Source organism: Psittacula echo (assembly GCF_963264785.1).
Source record: "Psittacula echo genome assembly, chromosome: 24".
NCBI classification, from domain to species: Eukaryota; Metazoa; Chordata; class Aves; order Psittaciformes; family Psittacidae; genus Psittacula; species Psittacula echo.
The window spans coordinates 2,634,646-2,652,458 of NC_137759.1; the positions used below are offsets into that span (position 1 = coordinate 2,634,646).

Here is a 17,813-nt window from a genome sequence, read left to right on the forward strand (position 1 = left end):
AGTGAGGTGCGGTGATTGGCGGAGGTCGCGGTTGAGGGGCGGGCGGCCGCGGGTGGGCGGTGCCTGGCGGCTGCGGGAGCCGGTGATGGGGCGGTGCGCGCCGCGCTGAGGGGCCGCGGGCTCCGGGACCGCAGGTACCGGGCGGGGCGGGGCGGGGCGGGGCGGTACCGGCAGCGCCCGGGGGTGGGCCTATGGGCCGGGCCCCGCTCCCGTGCGGGTCCGCGGCGGCTGGGCCGCCGTCCGACCGTGCCGGGGGTGGGGACCTGAGAGCCCTGACAGCCCTCCCTGTCCCCCGGCACCCCTCGAGCGGGGGTTGGATCCTCCCGCGGGGGTGTCCTCAGGCGTCCCGGGGCCTGGCAGCGCCCCGCGGGGTCCCGGGGAGGGCACCCCAGACCCTTGCCAGGCCAGAGGGTGGGTTTAGCGAGGGCAGCGCTGCGGCCCGGGCCTGTGGGTGTTGCGTGGAAACAGAACCTGGAAGAGAAGCGCTGCGGGCCCGGGGCTCTGGGCAGGCGGGTTTGATGTCTGTTCATCAGACTGCATGTCCATGGGTGTACGTGGTTGTTGGAAGAGATTTCATTACAGGTGGACTCCTCTGCCTGGATTTATTTCCTCTTTTGGGGTGTTACTGTCTTTTCTGAGATGATGCTGCAAGGGCTGAAGCAATTCCATGATTGATTCCAATCATGGAATGGTTTGTATTGAAAGGACCTTAAAACTTCCAGCTCCAACCCCTGCCACGGGCAGGGACACCTTCCACTTGAGCAGGGTGCTCCAAGCCCCTGTGTCCAACCTGGCCTTGACACTGCCAGGGATGGGGCAGCCACAGCTTCTCTGGGCACCCTGGGCCAGCGCCTCAGCACCCTCACAGGGAAGAGCTTCTGCCTAAGAGCTCATCTCAGTCTCCCCTCTGGCAGGTTCAAGCCATTCCCCTTGGCCTGTCCCTACAGGCCCTTGTCCCAAGCCCCTCTCCAGGTTTCCTGCAGCCCCTTTAGGCACTGGAGCTGCTCTCAGGTCTCCCCTTCAGGAGCCTTCTCTTCTCCAGGCTGCCCCAGCCCAGCTCTCTCAGCCTGGTTCCAGAGCAGAGCTGCTCCAGCCTTTGGAGCATCTTCGTGGCCTCCTTTGGACCCACTCCATGTCCTTAAGTTTGAGCAGATGCTGCATCTCTTGAAAGAGGAGATTTCTGAAGCAATGTGTGTAGGAAGCAGAAGTATTCTTGCATTGCTGGTGCTGCTACTTTGGTAGAGGACACGGGTGAAAAGAGAAAGAAGAGCACACATGGCTCTGGTGCCTTCAGGAGGCAGCACTGCTGAGCAGGAGCAGGGCAGGGATGTGCTTGCTGGTGGTCGGGGTGGTTGGTTTCATGCTTTGTGAGCATAATAACTGCTTTCTTTCACCTTGGTTCTTTATTTCAATCAAGCTTTCAAGTATTCCTAGTGTAGCTCTTCCCCTGCAGAGAGAGAGTAGTGAAATGATGAGGGAGGTGGCACAGGGTTTCTGTAGTTGCATTATGTTGTGAATTGTGCGGATGTCTTTAGAGGAGCAGCACGTGTTTCTCGTGTCCCAGCTGGTTTTCTGATGTTTCCTTATGAAACTTGTCCTTAAAATGGCTGATTTTGGGGTTGGAGATACTCTTTGCAAAGAATTTTCTCCTAGTGTTGCAATTCGTTTCTCCAGATGTTGGTAATTAAAGGGCAGTAAAACTTCCCTTTCATACGGTCTGGTGGCAGATAAAAGTCTCAGAAAATCAGAGATAACTTTGTTCATTTTGGCATTCCAGATGTAACACGTGGCCTGCTCTGTCCCAGGAGAGGAGCTGCTCTAAGGTCTCCCCTTAAGGAGCCTTCTCTTCTTCAGGCTGAACCTGCCCAGCTCTCTCAGCCTGGCTCCAGTGCATCCTATAGGAAGGGGTCCCCTGCCTGGAGCGCGGGGCTGCCAGGTCTACCTGTTAGACACTGCAGCTGCCTGCAGCAGGCAGAGCTCAAAGACGTGTTGCAGGCCAGGGATTGGACTTGGGCCATGGCAAGATGTGTGTTAGCTGGATGAGACAGGCTGTGTGGGAGCAGGTGCTTTGATGTGGTAAAGGAAGTAATTCTTTGTACTTGTCTCCCTCAAGATGTTTGTGTTCAGGCCCTGGAGCCCCAGGATTTGGGAAATCCTTGAGTTTTTGGTGGTGGAAAGGGAATCATTGATGTTTGGAAATGCCCTTTAGCAACTGAAAACCTTCAGTTCCCCAGTGACGTTTGTAGGATCATATGATCAGAAAACTCCGTGTGTGCATACAAGTGTTGGCTAAAACGGGTTTGGGAACTTCTGTGCAGATGGGTGCATTACGTTGGCTGCAAAACTTGGTTATCTCCTGGTGGCACCATAGTGAAGTTCCAGGTCTTGGTTATGGTAATCAGGGAAGTTCTCAGTGAGAGGAAGAGACTTGGCTCGTGGCACCCTTGCCAAGAGGTTGTTTGTCTTTTCTGGAGATATCCTGGAGAAGCTAATCCATACAGAAGCTGGTGCATACAAAGAGGTGGAGCTGCTTCTGATTTCAATTTGCTCTGGATCCTATCAAAGCCTCAGAATTGCCGAAGGGTTTACGCTGGTTGAGATAGTCATCCTGTAGACAGGCCACCAGCAGTCCAGAGGAGCACCTAACAATTCCCCTTTACCATGCTCATTTGGCCTTAGCTTTTCCTGTTGTCTTTCTCATCTTGACTGTGGTTTTTCTCTTTGTGGCTTTGATCAAGGTGTCCATCTGGCCTGCTATGGTTTCCCTGTCTCAGGGAGTAACTGTCTTATCTGGCTGCAAAGTCTGTGCAGAACAGAACTGGGGAACCCTTTAGCTCCTTGTCTTCTGCTTTTTCCTTCTGGGCATGTCTTCTGGATGAAGAGCACTGGCCCAGCCTGATCTCTGCAGCCTTAAGCTGCTCAGTCATTTGAGGAGATTCTGACCCCCCTGTTGCCCTTTGGATGATACCAGCTGGATCACATACCTCATGGCAATTCCTGAAGACTGACAGGTAGAGGATCTTGGCATACCAGCACTGTGGTCTCTGCCTTGGAGTAGCAAAGCTGCTTTTCAAGGAACCAGCTCATCTTCCTGCATGTGTTTGAGTTTTGGAGTCCTTGTGCATAACTCGCTTTTCTGAGCCAACTTTCCACACAAACACAGTTTGTTTTTCTTCAATTTGGGTAATCTCCACAAACTCAGCCCTTTATATCCTGGATCTGCTCAGAAGCTGAGGATACAACATGTTACTGAGAAGAGACTTCTGATTTATTTGTCCATGTCTAACTGTGTCAGCAGAAGGGATATCAATAATAACCTGAATGTCTTGCAGGCTTTTTCTTTTTAAATGAGGACAAGAAATGTATCCCCAAGGAATGGGCTCAGAAATGACAACTGCCCAGAAGCATGTTGGAACAGCCTGCCCAGAGAAGCTGTGGCTGCCCCATCCCTGGCAGTGTTCAAGGCCAGGTTGGACACAGGGGCTTGGAGCAAGCTGCTCTAGTGGAAGGTGTCCCTGCCTGTGGGTTGGAACTGGGGGAGATTTAAGGTCCCTTCCAGCCCAAACCAGTCTGAGATTCTATGGAAAAAGTGGTTAAAGTTCTTGGTGTTTCTGCTATAAATGAAGCTGGTGAAGGATCTAGAGAACAAGATTTATGAGGAACGGCTGAGGGAACTGGGAGTGTTTAGCCTGGATAAAAGGAGGCTCAGGAGGAGCCTGCAGGTACGTGGAAGGAGGTTGTAGTGAGGTGGTGTTGGTCTCTTCTCCCAAGTAACAAGCGATAGGACAATACGAAAGCAGCCTCAAGCAGCACCAGAGGAGGTTTAGGCTGGAGGTTAGAAATAATTTCTTCACCGAAAGGTGCTCAGGCATTGGAATAGGCTGCCCAGGGCAGTGCTGGAGCCACCGTCCCTGCAGGTGTTTAAGGGATGTGCAGATGTGGTGCTAGGGGACATGGGTTAGTGGTGGCCTTGGCAGTGCTGAAGGAGTGGTTGGACTTGATGATCTTGAAGGTCTTTTCCAACCTCATTGATTCCATGACTCTATGAGCATTGGGTTTGGGTTCCATGAGCTGTTGACAGTTGTGAGGAAAGGCAGCATGTTGATGAGCTGAGCTTTAGGGAGCCAGGAAAGGGACTGGCTTGGCTGAAAACTGTGGTTCATGTTTAGCTGGTATGAAATTGGAACCAGAGCACGCTGCAGATGTTATCTGTGGATTTCAGTTACTTCCTTGCTAAGTGTATCCATGAAAACCTTTACTGCTTTTCCTTTGTGTTTGCTGAATGGCATGAGTCAGATATTAAAGCCCTGGCTTCAGGTTCCACCCTGGGATGGACCCCAACGAGGAAACGCCAAATAACTTGTAAGAGAAAGCCATGTGTTTCCTGATGGATACGGGTGGCCATTCCCTTCCAGCCCCAAATAGGGCTGTGGGGACAAGGCCATGGTGTTGCCTCTGTCTGTCAGATGTGGAGCACAAAGAACCTTAGTCTAAATCCTCCCAAGGACATAGGGAACGAGGGCAGCTTTATTCCAATGCGCAGAATGGACCTTTTTCCTCTGGACTTAAAAACAAACAACATTTTGGCTGAACAAATGGAACTGACCTTTTTTATTAAAAACTTGTATCTTCTGCCTGCTTCAGCAAGAGGCTTTTCAAGCTGAAAAAACTCCTTAACTTCAAACCAATGACTTAAGTCATTCCAACAGCATTTATCATCTTACTTTTTGCCCCTTAAATGTGGAGAGCTCGTAACCTTTATTTTATCAAAGGAGAGCAAGAAGAGAAGTGACTCTAACCCCGTGTGCTCTTTGCACAGGTGGGGAGAGGCTGAGTCAGGGCAGTGCTGAGTCTGCTCAGTTCCTGTCTAAGTTGATAGGAAGGTTCCCATTTGTTTCAATAGGCATTGACCTGCCCACAAGCTCACTCTTATGCCTGTTCAGATCCAGAGGAAGGATTGAAGGTGATGAGACACCAGTGAAGTGCAATCATCTTCTTTTTGCACGTGTGCACCACGACGGGAGCCGTCCTCACAGGTTGTGTAAGAGTTGCTTCATTTCCAGGACATGAAAGAACACTTGTGCTTCCCCAGCTCGGTGTTTTCAGGCCTCCAGCGAGCACGTCCTCATACTGGCTTTTTGTTTTCTTCCCCTGTAGTCTGGCCCAGCTTCCAACCAGGACCAAGCCCTTATTTTCTTTAGCTATTTTAGTTTGATTTAGGCTTAGCTGAACCTGGCGGAACTGCAGCTCCGTGGGAATGTTTGTCTGCTGTCGTGCACAGAGACCTTGAAATAAACCCCCCACGTTTCCTTAGATGGGATGGCAAAGGTTTCTTTGCCTGCCTCTACCTCCAGGAGATGGAGAGTGAAGATTTCCCCCCTCTACTCCCTAATTGAAACAAATGTAATTCTTCTCATATTTCTTCTTTGGTGAGTTTTGGAGTTATTTTTATTTGGTGTTTCGCCTCCCCCAGCTTTTTAGCCTTTTCAGTTTCTTTAGTTATCTTTTATGGGTTTGTTTCAGTCTTGAAACCCAGCCACCGGGATGAGACACCGTTCCAGCTATGATCCCAGAGTCCTGCTGCACAGGGATTACCGTGCGTGCCTTACATAAGGCAGCCCTGTTGACAGACACAAGGATTTTGGTGTTCACTAGCAGTACAGTGTTGTTGGCTTGTGTTCAGCTTGTGACTAATTGTAACCCCAGCTCTTTATTTCTGCACAGCTGCCTCATAGGGACCAGGCTGAAGGAGATGGGAGAAAACAGGATTTTTCTGAATTGCTAAAGCATGCCTGCCTTTGGGATTGTGAGAATCCCTACCAGGGAGAAGCCTGGCTGTTGCTGGCAGCTTGGGAAGGTGCTACCTTCCCTCCGTGTGTGCTTGAGCCCAGAAGCACCCCGCGTGCTGGGCTGCACCCCCAGAGTGTGAGCAGCAGCTCAGGGAAGGGATCCTGCCCCTCTGCTGCGCTCTGGGGAGATCCCCCCTGCAGCCCTGACTGAGCCACGTGAAGTGGTTGAAGTGCTGTGTTCACGTGAGACTTTGCAACTTCCATAGAGGGTATGAGCATCAGTTTTCAGAATGGCTGTAGCCAGCATGACACGGGCTTGTGGTTGCCTTCCCCATCTCTGTGTCATTGGCACCTTCACTTTGAGAGGCTTCATCAGGTTAAAGGTACCAGGAATCCTCTCTGAGAAAGGCAAACGTGCAATTCCAATGCTAAGTTATGTAAGTAGGACACTTGGAGCATTAATTTTATGGTAAGACAGCCTCACAAAGCCTATTATAGGGGACAGAAGGGGAGCAAAACCAGCGGTTGCTGGTGCTGGCAGCCAAGGCTGGTGGTGGAGGGGGTCCCGGTCATTGGCTCTCACCAGGTGCCCTGTTCCCGCAGGTCTCTGTGCCGCCGGTGCCGGTCCCCAGGTCCAGAGCTGCAATGACGACTGGTGACTGCTGCCACCTCCCCGGCTCCCTCTGCGACTGCCCGGGAAGCGCCGCCCTCTCCAAGTCGGTGGAGGACTCGGACATCGGCCGCCCGCAGTACGTCACGCAGGTCACCGCCAAGGATGGCCGGCTCCTCTCCACCGTCATCAAGGCACTGGGTGCACAGAGGTAGGGCTGCTGCAGGGAAGGGGTTTGGCCTGACTCCATCTGGGCTTTTTTGCTCCTGTTCCTGTGGCTCTAGGGGTAGAGGGATGCAACGGAGTCCTGTGGAGTTCTCCAGAGCACTAATGTTGGGAGTGAATCCTCGTTAGCCAGGGGCTTCTCAGGCTTGTGCTGTCTCTGTGGGAGCCCACACCCATTCCATGTCCTGGTGGACTGGGACTTGCACGTTCATCAACCCCCTCCAGGCCTGTGGCTGCTCCAGCTGAGATGGGATAGCCTCTGCCTGTGTGCCTCTGCCAAGTCCTTGCTGAGCAGCAGTGAAGGTGGGATGCTACAGTAGCAAGAGCAGTGTGCTGTCTGTGGAGATGATCTCTCATGAGACCCCCCTGCAGTCCTGCATTCAGCTCTTGGGCAACAACACAGGAGGGATGTGGAGCTGCTGGAGCAAGTCCAGAGGAGGCCACCGAGATGCTGTGAGGGCTGGAGCAGCTCTGCTCTGGAGACAGTGTTCAAGGCCAGGTTGGATGAGGCTTGGAGCAACCTGCTCTAGTGGAAGGTGTCCTTTCCCCCAGCAGGGGGTTGGAACTGGATGAGCTTTAAGGTCCCTTCCAATCCAAACCAGTCTGGGATTCTGTGATTTAAGAGCTGAAAATGAAGCACAGCCCCTGTTCCAGGATGGTCATGCCATAAAAGTGTGGTGTTAATTTGCAGTCCCAGGGAAGGAGGGTGTTTATGTTTCAGGAACCACAGTGCCTATTTATTGCCGGAGGGGACATGTGGCAGCTTCACTTGCTCAGACTCTTCTTGATGTGACTTCTCATCACTTATTTTGAGCAGCTTCCAGAGCAGAGGACCCTTGGCAGCGTGGGGCAGTCCAGCCGCTGAGACCAGGCACATTTTGTCTTCAGATCCTCTTTTAACAGCTGTTATTTTGTTTTCAATGAATTTGGCCAAACGTTGATGAGGTGTGAAAGTGGTGACTGCAAACGTGGGGGAGGAGAGCAGGAACACTAGAGGAGCACGTCATTGCTATATCTAAACCTGGAGCTGGTTGATAAGCACATGAGGGGAGCTGAGCTTCCTCTCTGACACCAGATAGGCTGAGTGAGAAGTTGTGCAACCCCTTAAAGCTTGTGGAGGTGTAATAATTGTGTGGGGAGCCTGCCTGGTTAAAAAAATCCCACCAGGCTTCCTTGTGTCTTGGTGGGACACCAGTTTGTTCATTTTGGTGGGGGTAGGTCTCAGTCTCTTATCCCTTAACAGAATGAAGGCAGAAGCAGTGTGAGTATACTGGAATGTTGAATTACTGATAGTCTCTACAGCCTGCTGGAAAACTGTGTCTGAGGGTGTTGGGATTGTGACCAGAACCTTCCCCCTCTGGATAGGAAGGAAGGAAAATGGAGGCTGATAAGAAATTGTTTCTTGCAAGGTCAGCAAATTTTTTCCTTCTGGATTTGTTTCTTGGTAGCCACGGTTATATTAATGCACTGGAAATATGAAACTTCTCAAACAGGAAGAGAAGGGATGAAATATCTTACAGATGCTTTTCTAGGGAAATAGCAGATGCATGAGAGCACTGGAGGCTTGGGGGCTCTTTTAGTCTGTCCCTGTCACTGGGGCTGTGTGAGAGGGCTGTCATTTTGTCACCGATCCAGCACTGAGCTTTATGGCAGCAGAGGGTACAGAATCATCAAATGACTCCAAGCTGGAAGGGAATTCTGGAGGTCCAACCTCCTGTCAGAGCAAGGCCAACTTCAAAGAAGGGTCAGGCTGCTCAGAGGCTTGGCTGAGGCACTTTTCAGTGTCTCTGAGGATGGGGTTTCCACCTCCTCTCCGGACTCCCATTGCAGGGGTTGTACTGGCTGAAGAAGTCCCCTATATAAAAGGCACATGTCAACAAGGAGAGACCAAGGGCCAGTGGTTCACCAGGGATGTTTGGTAGGGAGAAGGGCATGGTGCCTCACAGCCCTAAATATGATTAACAAGCCCAACTGGAATGAAACCTGCTAAACATTGAATTGAAAGGGTAGAGATCTGCTGTGATGCACATGAGCCCAGTAAAGGAGAAGCAAGATCCCTCTCCTGGGGTATTTTCTTGCTGGCTCTTCTCTTCACTTCATGTCCCAGCAGCATTTTTCCTCAGTCCACTCCTTTTCTTTGCCCTGTTTTTCTGTGTCTGGCTCTTGCTTTGCCTGGTTGTGCAAACTGATGGAGATAGTGCTACTGCTTGCAGATTGCTTGTTCTGACCAGTGTGTTGCAATCCCACAAAGCTCTTTTGCTGTCAGATGTGTTTTTAAAGCCAGTGGAGGATGAACTGTGAGATGTGGGGCTTTTGTACTGTCAGCAGTGTTTAGGAAAAGGTGACAGCAGACATAGCTCACCTGGATTTCAAGAGGACATGCAATAGGGTGTTTGAAATACAGATGTCCCCTTCTCACCCTCCTTCCCACCCTGAATCTGTGCAACTATGGATGTAAAACAATGGTTGTATGAAAGAAATGGCTGGTTGAAAGGTGGGAAGTGAAATAGAATCATAGACTCACAGCCTCGTTTGGGATGGAATGGACCTTAAAGCTCATACAGTCCCAACCCCCTGCCATGAGCAGGGACACCTTCCACTAGACCAGGTGGGCTGGGGCATGCTGTGACCATTGTGGATCACTCAGCTTTGCTTTGGGCTTCTGGATTGCATCAGTGCTCCAGGGTTGGTTTCAGGTCAGTGTCTGTGAGCTGAGCTGGCCAGGCTGATGTGCCAGCTTCTCTTGGGTGCTGTGGTGCTCATCAGCACCATCCAGATTTTACTGACCTAAAATATCTCCATGCTCCCTTGACACGGGTTTCTTGCCTGGCACACTCTGCCATGTGCTGCCTGCTGCGCATGTGCCCTTCTTGGACTTGGTGGGCTCAGACGCATTCTCTGACGTGGCTCTATGGTTCTGCCTGCTCTGACAGTGATATCATTCTCTTTGTCTGCCTCTTTAGTGATGGTCCCATCTGTCGAATCTGTCATGAAGGTGGAAGTGGGGAGGGACTGCTTTCCCCGTGTGACTGCACAGGAACACTGGGCACCGTACACAAGAGCTGCCTGGAAAAATGGTTATCCTCCTCCAACACAAGTTACTGTGAGCTCTGCCACACAGAATTTGTTGTAGAGAGAAGACCGAGACCTTTGACAGAGGTACTGCTTTCTCCCTGCTTCACTTTGAGTTCCTTACCACTTGAGAGAACATGATTTGCCCTGCTGTCCTTGTGGTTCTTGCTGTCTCCTCCTCCTCCTTAGCATTCACTCAGAACAATTTGTGTAGAGACATCAAGAGCTGCCTGTGGACTGGAGGAGACATTTTTGTGGGAGCTGTGGGCAGTGACATGGTTGAGTGCAAATGCTTCTGCAGAGCTGCAGAAAGTTCTTGGAAGTCAGAATTGCCTTAGTTTTTACTTCAGTCCTTTTGTATATCTGCATTACAGTGTGGTCTTTACATGTTCACAGGTTGGGGTGAAAGATGCCCACTGGCTAATGTGGTTTATCATGTGTGGCTGTTGTGTATTCCTGTACCCCTGCTCACAAGACCAAGGTATTCATTTCCCCATGAGCTTTTCTGGGGCACCTCTCACTGTGATATCCTACAGCCTCCTTTAGGGAGGGAAGGCAGCCCCCTTGTTCAGCATGGATTAAAGAGAATTTTTTAGTAGAATTGGATTTTATGTTCTTTAAGCAGCCATTTATTTCTGTTGTGGTTTGTTCAATGTAAAAATAGTAACAGTGTTCTCTGCCAGCATCCTTGATCTCTGAACCAGGAGCTGAGGACTTGTCCGAGCCTGGAGCCAGCTCTGGGCTGGCCTATGCTGTGGGGAGGATCTCTCCTGCAGTTCAGTTGGTTTTTTAGCTCAGAAGCTGGTTGAAAGCTGGAAGAAAAACCCCACAGAAGGCTTTGGTTCCCTGTCAGGCTGCGACGTGGGTTTTTGGGGCATGTTTTGAACCACTGCAGGTGGAGATGGAGAGTGGAACTGCAGCCACCGGTGCCCGGGCAGGGTCTGTAGCCAGCTCACTGTGCTGTGAAAGGACAGAGTGGCTGGCATAGTCTTTTTGACTAACAAATACATTTCTGTGTTACCTGGAAGACTTCAGCAGTAGATATGCAGATGAAATGTTCAAGCCATAAGTTGCAGTGCATTCACAGTGCAGTGGGTTATTATTTTGTGGGAGATGCTGCTGTATACAAGCAATTGGAACTTTGCAGGAAGCAACAGTGGTGATATTGCCATTCCTGCTTATGTTATTAGGAGCAGAAATGTTGCCCCTGGGTGCAGAACTGGGTGCCCCCCCTCCAATTCAGAGAACTGAGCTGTGGTGGCAGCTCTCCCCCACCCTTCCTCCAGCCTTATCTTCTTTCCAGGCAGACTCTTTTCTAGGCTTTCCTTGAACTCTGCTGCTGAACTCCCTGCACCATCCTCTGCCTGGGCTGTGCTCCTCTACCCCATTCCCCAGCTTGGGTCTCTCTTTCATCAGTGCAAGTTTGATTTCTCTGTCCAGTGAAAACCAAATCCCTCTGGGCTCCAGCTGAGTTCCATTCCTCTCGTCTTTTCATAGAACCACAGACTGGTTTGTAGTAGTTTTGTGTAGTCCCTGGCACTGCTCTGCAAATCTGGAACGGCCTCTTTGGAGTCAACACTGGAAATAATTCATCCCTGCACTCTTGGCAGTTGTCAGCACCAGTCTCTTCCTTCCATGCCTATCGTCACCACTCTGTCTGGCCCTGTCTGTGCTCTGAGGATCTAGAAGACCTCCTGCTGGCCAGGTCTCTCTGAGGTGCAGCTCCTGGCAATGCCTTGATCTTATGATCTTACATTTGGGCATGTCATGGCATTTCCTGTGGTGACATCAACCACAGAAGCACTTGCTGCTGTGTAGAAAAGCGTCCTGGTGACCTGCAGCGCTGCTTGTGTCAGTTCCTCTCCTGTCCACCGTTCCTAGCACTCCTGCAGCTCTGCTGTCCTTGGGCAGCAAGCAGCCAGCTCTTTCCCTGTAGTCTCACACATGACTGCAGCATGGAAGCAGTTGTTATGTGGATTTGGCCTGGGAGAAGACCAAGTTGTACTTTTGTTGCTTTTCCATGTTTACTTGATAGTTTTCCCCACACAAATTGTTTAAGCTGACAAACCACTTTATGGATTGTTTGGAAGGTTTGTTTTAATCCTGTATGCAGTGATGTGCTGCTGTGCCAGGAGCCCCGCGCCCTCTGGGTGCCTGATTGTGTTCTGGTTGTTAGTGTCTCAGTGCATACTGACGAAGTAAATCAACTACTTCAAAAGGAAATTAATTTGCTTCCTGCCTTTACATGTTTGGCTCCCATCTTGGGGAGGAAGAAGGAGTTTCAAAGTTCACAAGGAATATAAATAGAATAACATGCAGTGAAATACCTTTCTGCCTTCAGTCCCTGAGATTCTTCCGGAGGAGGCCACGAGGATGTGAAGGGGCCTGGAGATGAAGACAGACTGAGAGAATTTGGTTTGTTCAGCAGAGGGGACTCTTCATCAGGGACTGTAGTGATAGGACAAGGGGTGATGGGTTCAAACTTTAACAGGGGAAGTTCAGGTTAGATATGAGGTAGAAGCTCTTCCCTGTGAGGGTGCTGAGGCGCTGGCCCAGGGTGCCCAGAGAAGCTGTGGCTGCCCCATCCCTGGCAGTGTTCAAGGCCAGTGACCCTGTGTCTCGTACATCCCTCACTTTAGTTTGCTCTAACTTGTGTGCACCCTCCACCCTCCCCTTGGGTCAACACTTTCTGCTTGTCTTTCTGGCCAGCCATGTCCTCAGCTTACCTGTGCTCCATTTTGACCTGTGTGGCCTCACAAATTGCTTACATACCTGCCACCACCCCTTGTGTATTGCTGTTGAAACTCTGGTTTCCCCTGTCGAGAAGGAGCTTTGTGTGCATAGTTCTCAGGTGGGTCCTTTTTCATCCTGCCTGTTCAAAAGTGGGCGCCAGAGCTGGCGGGAAGACGTGCCTGGCTGCCACGGGGATATTCCCTGCCCTGCTCTGACTGTGCCTCTTCAATCATGTTCTCCAATTAGTTTTATTTATTTGATTAGTTTTAAATCTTAATTGAGACCAGTCATCCTTGTGCAGGAAAGAAGGAAGGATTCAGCAGCCCATCCAATGTAAAGAACTCCCACTAAGAATGTGCTGTAACAACCCTGAGTATTGGTAGGAACCACAGAAAGCACTGTTCTAAAAAAAGGAAAGGAAAGGCTAAAAATAGCAGAATCCCAGGAAAACTAGGACAATTTCTGCTATTAAAGTCAAATAGCTAAAATGAATCCACACTGGAAGCAAGTCGGGACTCCTAAAAGTAGTTGAACATTTAGAGGTTGCAGGTTGAGGGAAACCTTCCTGCAACAGAGCTTCCTAAGTTCTGCAGCCTGCTGATTTTTGAGAGCTGCAAAGCTTCTTGGTAGCACGGAGCAAAGTGCTGCAGATCATTTTGTGCCTGGGAGGCAAGAAAGCAAGCCTGAAAATAGGAAGGAATATACCAGAATGGGCTTTCCTACAGCTTGGCCTGGCCACAGACCCCAGTGCCCTGGTTTCCCATAGTCCCTACACCAGTTGCAGAGTCCTGGATGTGTTTCTTTTGAAGCTCAGTCCAAGACCTGTCAGAGGCCAGGTTGGACGGGGCTTGGAGCAAGCTGCTCTCGTGGAAGGTGTCCCTGCCCGTGGCAGTGGGGTGGAGCTGGAGGAGCTTTGAGGTCCTTTCCAACTCAAACCATTCTATAATTCTATGATGTTCTTCAGCTGTCTCTTCCCTTTCCCTCGCTGGTTGTTACAAATACCCTTGATGCTCTCTATTTTTGTTAAGGTTTATATGAGTCCATACAGACTGCAGAGTGCACATCAGAGCTCACCACCATAGCAATCCTCTTCCGCTTGCACGCTACATGCTCCGAGTGCTGCTGCCTAATGCCCTGTTCCCCTTCCCTCCTGCAGTGGCTGAAGGATCCCGGTCCCCGCAATGAGAAGAGGACGCTCTTCTGTGACATGGTGTGTTTCCTGTTCATTACTCCCCTGGCTGCCATCTCAGGCTGGCTGTGTCTGCGTGGAGCCCAGGATCATTTGCAGTTCAACAGCCGGCTGGAGGCCATCGGACTCATAGCACTAACGATAGCACTTTTCACAATCTACGTCCTTTGGACGCTGGTAAGTGACTGCTGCCCAGGGCCTTGTGTCTGTTCAGAAGGGAGATGGAAGTCCTGGCTCACCCCATGTTCCTGCCTCCCCCTGGGAGGAAACCTTGGGCTCTTTCCTTTGAAGGTCCATTTAATTTACTTCAAATGGGAGCTGCTTGCTGAGAATGAGAAACCACTTCCTAATCATCTGCTTTCCAGAGTGACACAGGAACAGTGTTCCCCGGGGTGTCGTGTACCAGGGTGCAGAGTTGGGTGGGAAGGTCTGGCGCTGGGGGCAGGCAGTGCTCCAGTGGTGGTGCCTGTTCATATTTTCAAGAAGAAACACAGAATTGGTACCCATCTGGAAAATGTTTAACCCCCTAAATAATAGATCCCTAAATAGTAGACCCCCTCTACCCTGCTCTTGTGAGACCCCCCCTGCAGTCCTGATCCTGCTCTGGGGCAACAGCACAAGAGGGATGTGGAGCTGTTGGGGCGAATCCAGAGGAGGCCACGGAGATGCTGCGAGGGCTGGAGCAGCTCTGCTCTGGAGCCAGGCTGAGAGAGCTGGGCTGGGGCAGCCTGGAGAAGAGAAGGCTCCTGAAGGGGAGACCTTAGAGCAGCTCCAGTGCCTAAAGGGGCTACAAGAACCCTGTCTAACCCTTTTCCAGCTGCTTACTGGGAAGCATGATTTTGAGAAGGGAAGGGAAGAAGTGCAGCTCCTGGAGGAGGAGGAGTGGGACCCCAAAAAGCTGGCAGGAGAAATGCCACATCCCATTTCCCTGCCATCTCATGCTCTGATTTCTAGGAGTAACACCTTCCCCTGGGGCTGAGATGGTCCTTGGAGCTCTCCTACACAGACTTGGGTGCCAGGAGAGGGTGAGCTGGTGCTGCAGCCTTCACTGGGGGGGTGGTGGTTTCAATGGGTGTCTGAGTGCTGCTGTCAAAACACACAGTAACTGCAGTGCACAGGGAACTGGTAAGGGAAGTCTCACGTATGTGCTGCAGGAGGTTCATTTCTGTGATAGCTAAGCTAAAACTGAAAACCTTCAGAGGAAGTGCTTCTGTATCCCAGGACTGGTCTGGAGGAGCTGGAAATCTGGCTGAAATGGAAAAATTGGAGGGCTTTATAAAAGAGCAAGTCCTGACTAAAACAGCTCTAGTTCTGCTGAGCTTCACATTTCCCTGAACAGAGAAGGACATGAAGTGAAGCCCCTTTATTCACATTTACCACGGACTGCAGCTCTTGCTGTGTGTAATAGGAATACTGACTTTTCCTTGTCAGATACACTTCCTACTTGCTAGGCAAATGTTTCCTGTACTCTTACAAAGGCTGAAAGCTTGGGTTTAACAAGTTGCTGACTAGATTCAGTATTTAATTCTCTTGCTCATAATTTGTAGGGAAATAAATAGGAGGGAAACACATATTCGCTTTGTTCCTTCCTCCAGAAACTCTAGGATTGTTTAATTTCAAAGCTAAGGATTCAGCAGGAGCTGTGAGACAGTCGGCAGTGGTGGTAAGGATGCTGAAGGACAGAGGGAGGAGCCCAGCCTGCTGGGGAAGCATAGCTCGAAGCTCCCCCTTGCAGGGCTGCTCTAAAACTGCAGCCTCTCGTTCAGGTCCCTTGAGTCTTTGCATTCTCTCCTGGCCAAGCGAGTCCAACCGCTGCCCTGTTGTTATGGATCAAGGAGAGACGGTTGCAAAGGGCAGAGAAGATCCAGCAGGATCTGTGAGATGGGAGGCGGCTGTTTGGATGCAGACACGTGAGGCTGGCCCTATTGAGAACCCCTTGTTTTACCCAGAGAAGGTGCTCACTTCAGCCCCTGGCCAGGGTGAAGTTGTGATTCCTCCCTGCCACTCTCACCAGCCTGGTACCCAAACTCTGTCCCTCTGTCCTGGTGCTGCCCAGGGGGTTGGAACTGGATGAGCTGTAAGGGCCCTTCCCACCCGAATTCCACAATTCTATGAAAACCCTTTCAGTGCTGTCTCCCTTGGCGGGGGATGCTGGTGGATTGGCAGGGAATACACAGCGAGTGGATGGGTGACCGTGTCTCTCGAGCTGCAGCCGCGGGGCCGGGGTTTGGTGACCCTCCTGCCGCGTTGTCCCCCCCAGGTCTCGTTCCGGTACCACTGTCAGCTGTACTCGGAGTGGCGGAGGACCAACCAGAAAGTCCGTTTGATGCTCCCACCCTCGCGGAGCCCTCACCCCGTGCCCCACTCCCTCCTCTCCGCCAAGCTCATGAAGAAGAGCGCGGATGAAACCACCGTGTGAGCCCGTCCTGCCTGGCTGCTGGGGCCGGGGCAGCCCTTCAGGGCTGGCACAGGCGAGGAGGGTCAGGTGTCCCCACGTGCACACAGGAAACGTGGCAACTGTGGAGGCCCTCGGGAACAATCATCCCTCCCAAAGGACTTTGCAGTCAGCGTGTACTTTATACTGTGGCAAACAGACAGAGAATTGATCACTGTCATGTGAAATGGCCCAAAAAGAGCCGGATGGTAGAACGTGCCTGTCTGCAGGGACACTTTCCTATAACTCGATACCATACGTGGAAAATATCTCCCTCTCTATATATATCTCTATATATAATATTATTTTTTAATGGCCATGCATATTGTGTTTCAGTCCTTTTGTGTTGATGTTCTAAGCTTCAGTTCTAGAAGCTGGCAGCCTGATCTCATTCAGAGGTTAAATCTATGCCTTTTCTCCAAATGAGCTTACAAAGAACACTTGGAAGAACATTGATGAAAAGTCCCCTTCTCCTTTGCACTAAGTTGGTTTTGATAATCCTGCAGCAGCCTTTCCCCTTCCTCTGGTCTCTGTCGTGCTGTTTCTGCCCTTTCTAGAAAGTTGTGTGTTTTTAAGAGTTATTATAATCCCAGAAGGAGTAAAATGACGCAATTCCGAGCAGAGCCATTTTGTATTGGAAACTATTGGAATTCTGAGGATTTCACAACACGTTTCAAAGTGAGAAAAGCTCTTCCTGTGCAGACGTGATCTCACAGAACACTTTCCTTGCGGACCCTGGCTCATCCCCAGGTCTCGAATGCACTCAGCTCTTGCTGTGTCTGGCAAAGGTAGATGGAGGGTCTGAGGGTGGGAAATGATGGCTTGTACATGTTAAACCCATCATTGCCTTCTGCTTTTAAGATTCCAAAAGGAGCTTTCCTGAGCCCAAAAGGGGCAAGCTGGAGTCTCTGTTTGCTGATGTCTTTTCGCCACCTTGAGGCTGGACCTCTCGTAGTGGTAGAGGTAGAGGTAGTAGTGGTAGAGGTAGTAGGACCTCTCGTAGTACACCCTCCCCTCACAGGACAGGCCCTCGCTCGGCAGGATGCGGGTGGGCTCTGCTGTCTGTGCTTCATTTGCACGTTCCTCAGCAGCAGCTGGAGGAGCTGCTGTCATTGGGATCGTCCCTGGAAGTGCTCTGCCTGTTACGTGTCCTCCAGTGAAACACCCCGAGAGCAGGGAGGAGGCAGGCTCCAAGGTGCCCATGTCCTTCAGTGGGTGGTGGCAGTCACACACTGCGTCCCTCTGCTCCTTTGCTGGACACAAGCAGCCCAGCTGCAGTTGCGGTCCCTGTACAGCAGCAGCATCATGCTTCGAACTGGCTTGTGCAGTGCAGCTCTCACCTCCACACGCACCACTCTTTGGCAGTGGAGCTGCACCACTGCTCTGTGCCTTGTCCTGGCTGCTCCTTCCTTCAGCAACTCCCCAACAACCCCATGGCACCAGGACATTCCCAGTGAAGAGGGATGTGAGGGTTTCGTTTCCTCCCCAGCCCCGCTGTTCCCAGGAGCTTGGTCTTGCACCGTGTCTGGTTCTGGCAGACGATGAAGGATGCGCAGTCCCAGAGCACGTTCCCTTCGTAAGGACTCTCCGAAGCCAGTGTTTCTCCCTGTGGATCACTGTGATCCAGTCACTGTGGATCCAGGTATGCAACTGTGAAAGGCAGAAGTCCATGGCTGGGGGCAGCAGGGGCCTGGCCCAGTGCTGCTGCATGGCCATGGCTTCACTCGCAGCTTCGTCCTCTTTCTCGTAGTTGCCAGTAAC

At 51.2% G+C, this 17,813-nt stretch overlaps 1 protein-coding gene across 6 annotated transcripts; it reads left to right on the plus strand.

Moving 5' to 3' along the window:
- Positions 1–36: 36 nt before the first annotated feature.
- On the plus strand, positions 37–17,804 carry MARCHF2 (membrane associated ring-CH-type finger 2). 6 transcript variants are annotated; one of them, XM_080634238.1, is made up of 5 exons: positions 37–134; positions 6,393–6,610; positions 9,588–9,783; positions 13,586–13,795; positions 17,542–17,804. In XM_080634238.1, the coding sequence occupies exons 2-5, from the start codon at positions 6,435–6,437 to the stop codon at positions 17,800–17,802; spliced, it is 843 nt and encodes a 280-aa protein (XP_080490364.1). In that variant the 5' UTR covers positions 37–134; positions 6,393–6,434; the 3' UTR covers positions 17,803–17,804. The 6 variants fall into 6 exon arrangements, with proteins under 6 accessions (XP_080490364.1, XP_080490368.1, XP_080490365.1 ...); XM_080634242.1 differs by lacking the exon at positions 17,542–17,804 and adding an exon at positions 15,879–16,375; XM_080634239.1 differs by lacking the exon at positions 37–134 and adding an exon at positions 321–5,429.
- The last annotated feature ends 9 nt before the right edge of the window (positions 17,805–17,813 follow it).

Coding starts and splice junctions, on each gene's coding strand:
- MARCHF2 (XM_080634238.1), top strand. CDS start 6,435: ATGACGACTGGTGACTGCTGCCACCTCCCCGGCTCCCTCTGCGACTGC. Junction 6,611..9,587: donor AAGGCACTGGGTGCACAGAG/GTAGGGCTGCTG, acceptor CTGCCTCTTTAG/TGATGGTCCCATCTGTCGAA. Junction 9,784..13,585: donor GACCGAGACCTTTGACAGAG/GTACTGCTTTCT, acceptor TCCCTCCTGCAG/TGGCTGAAGGATCCCGGTCC.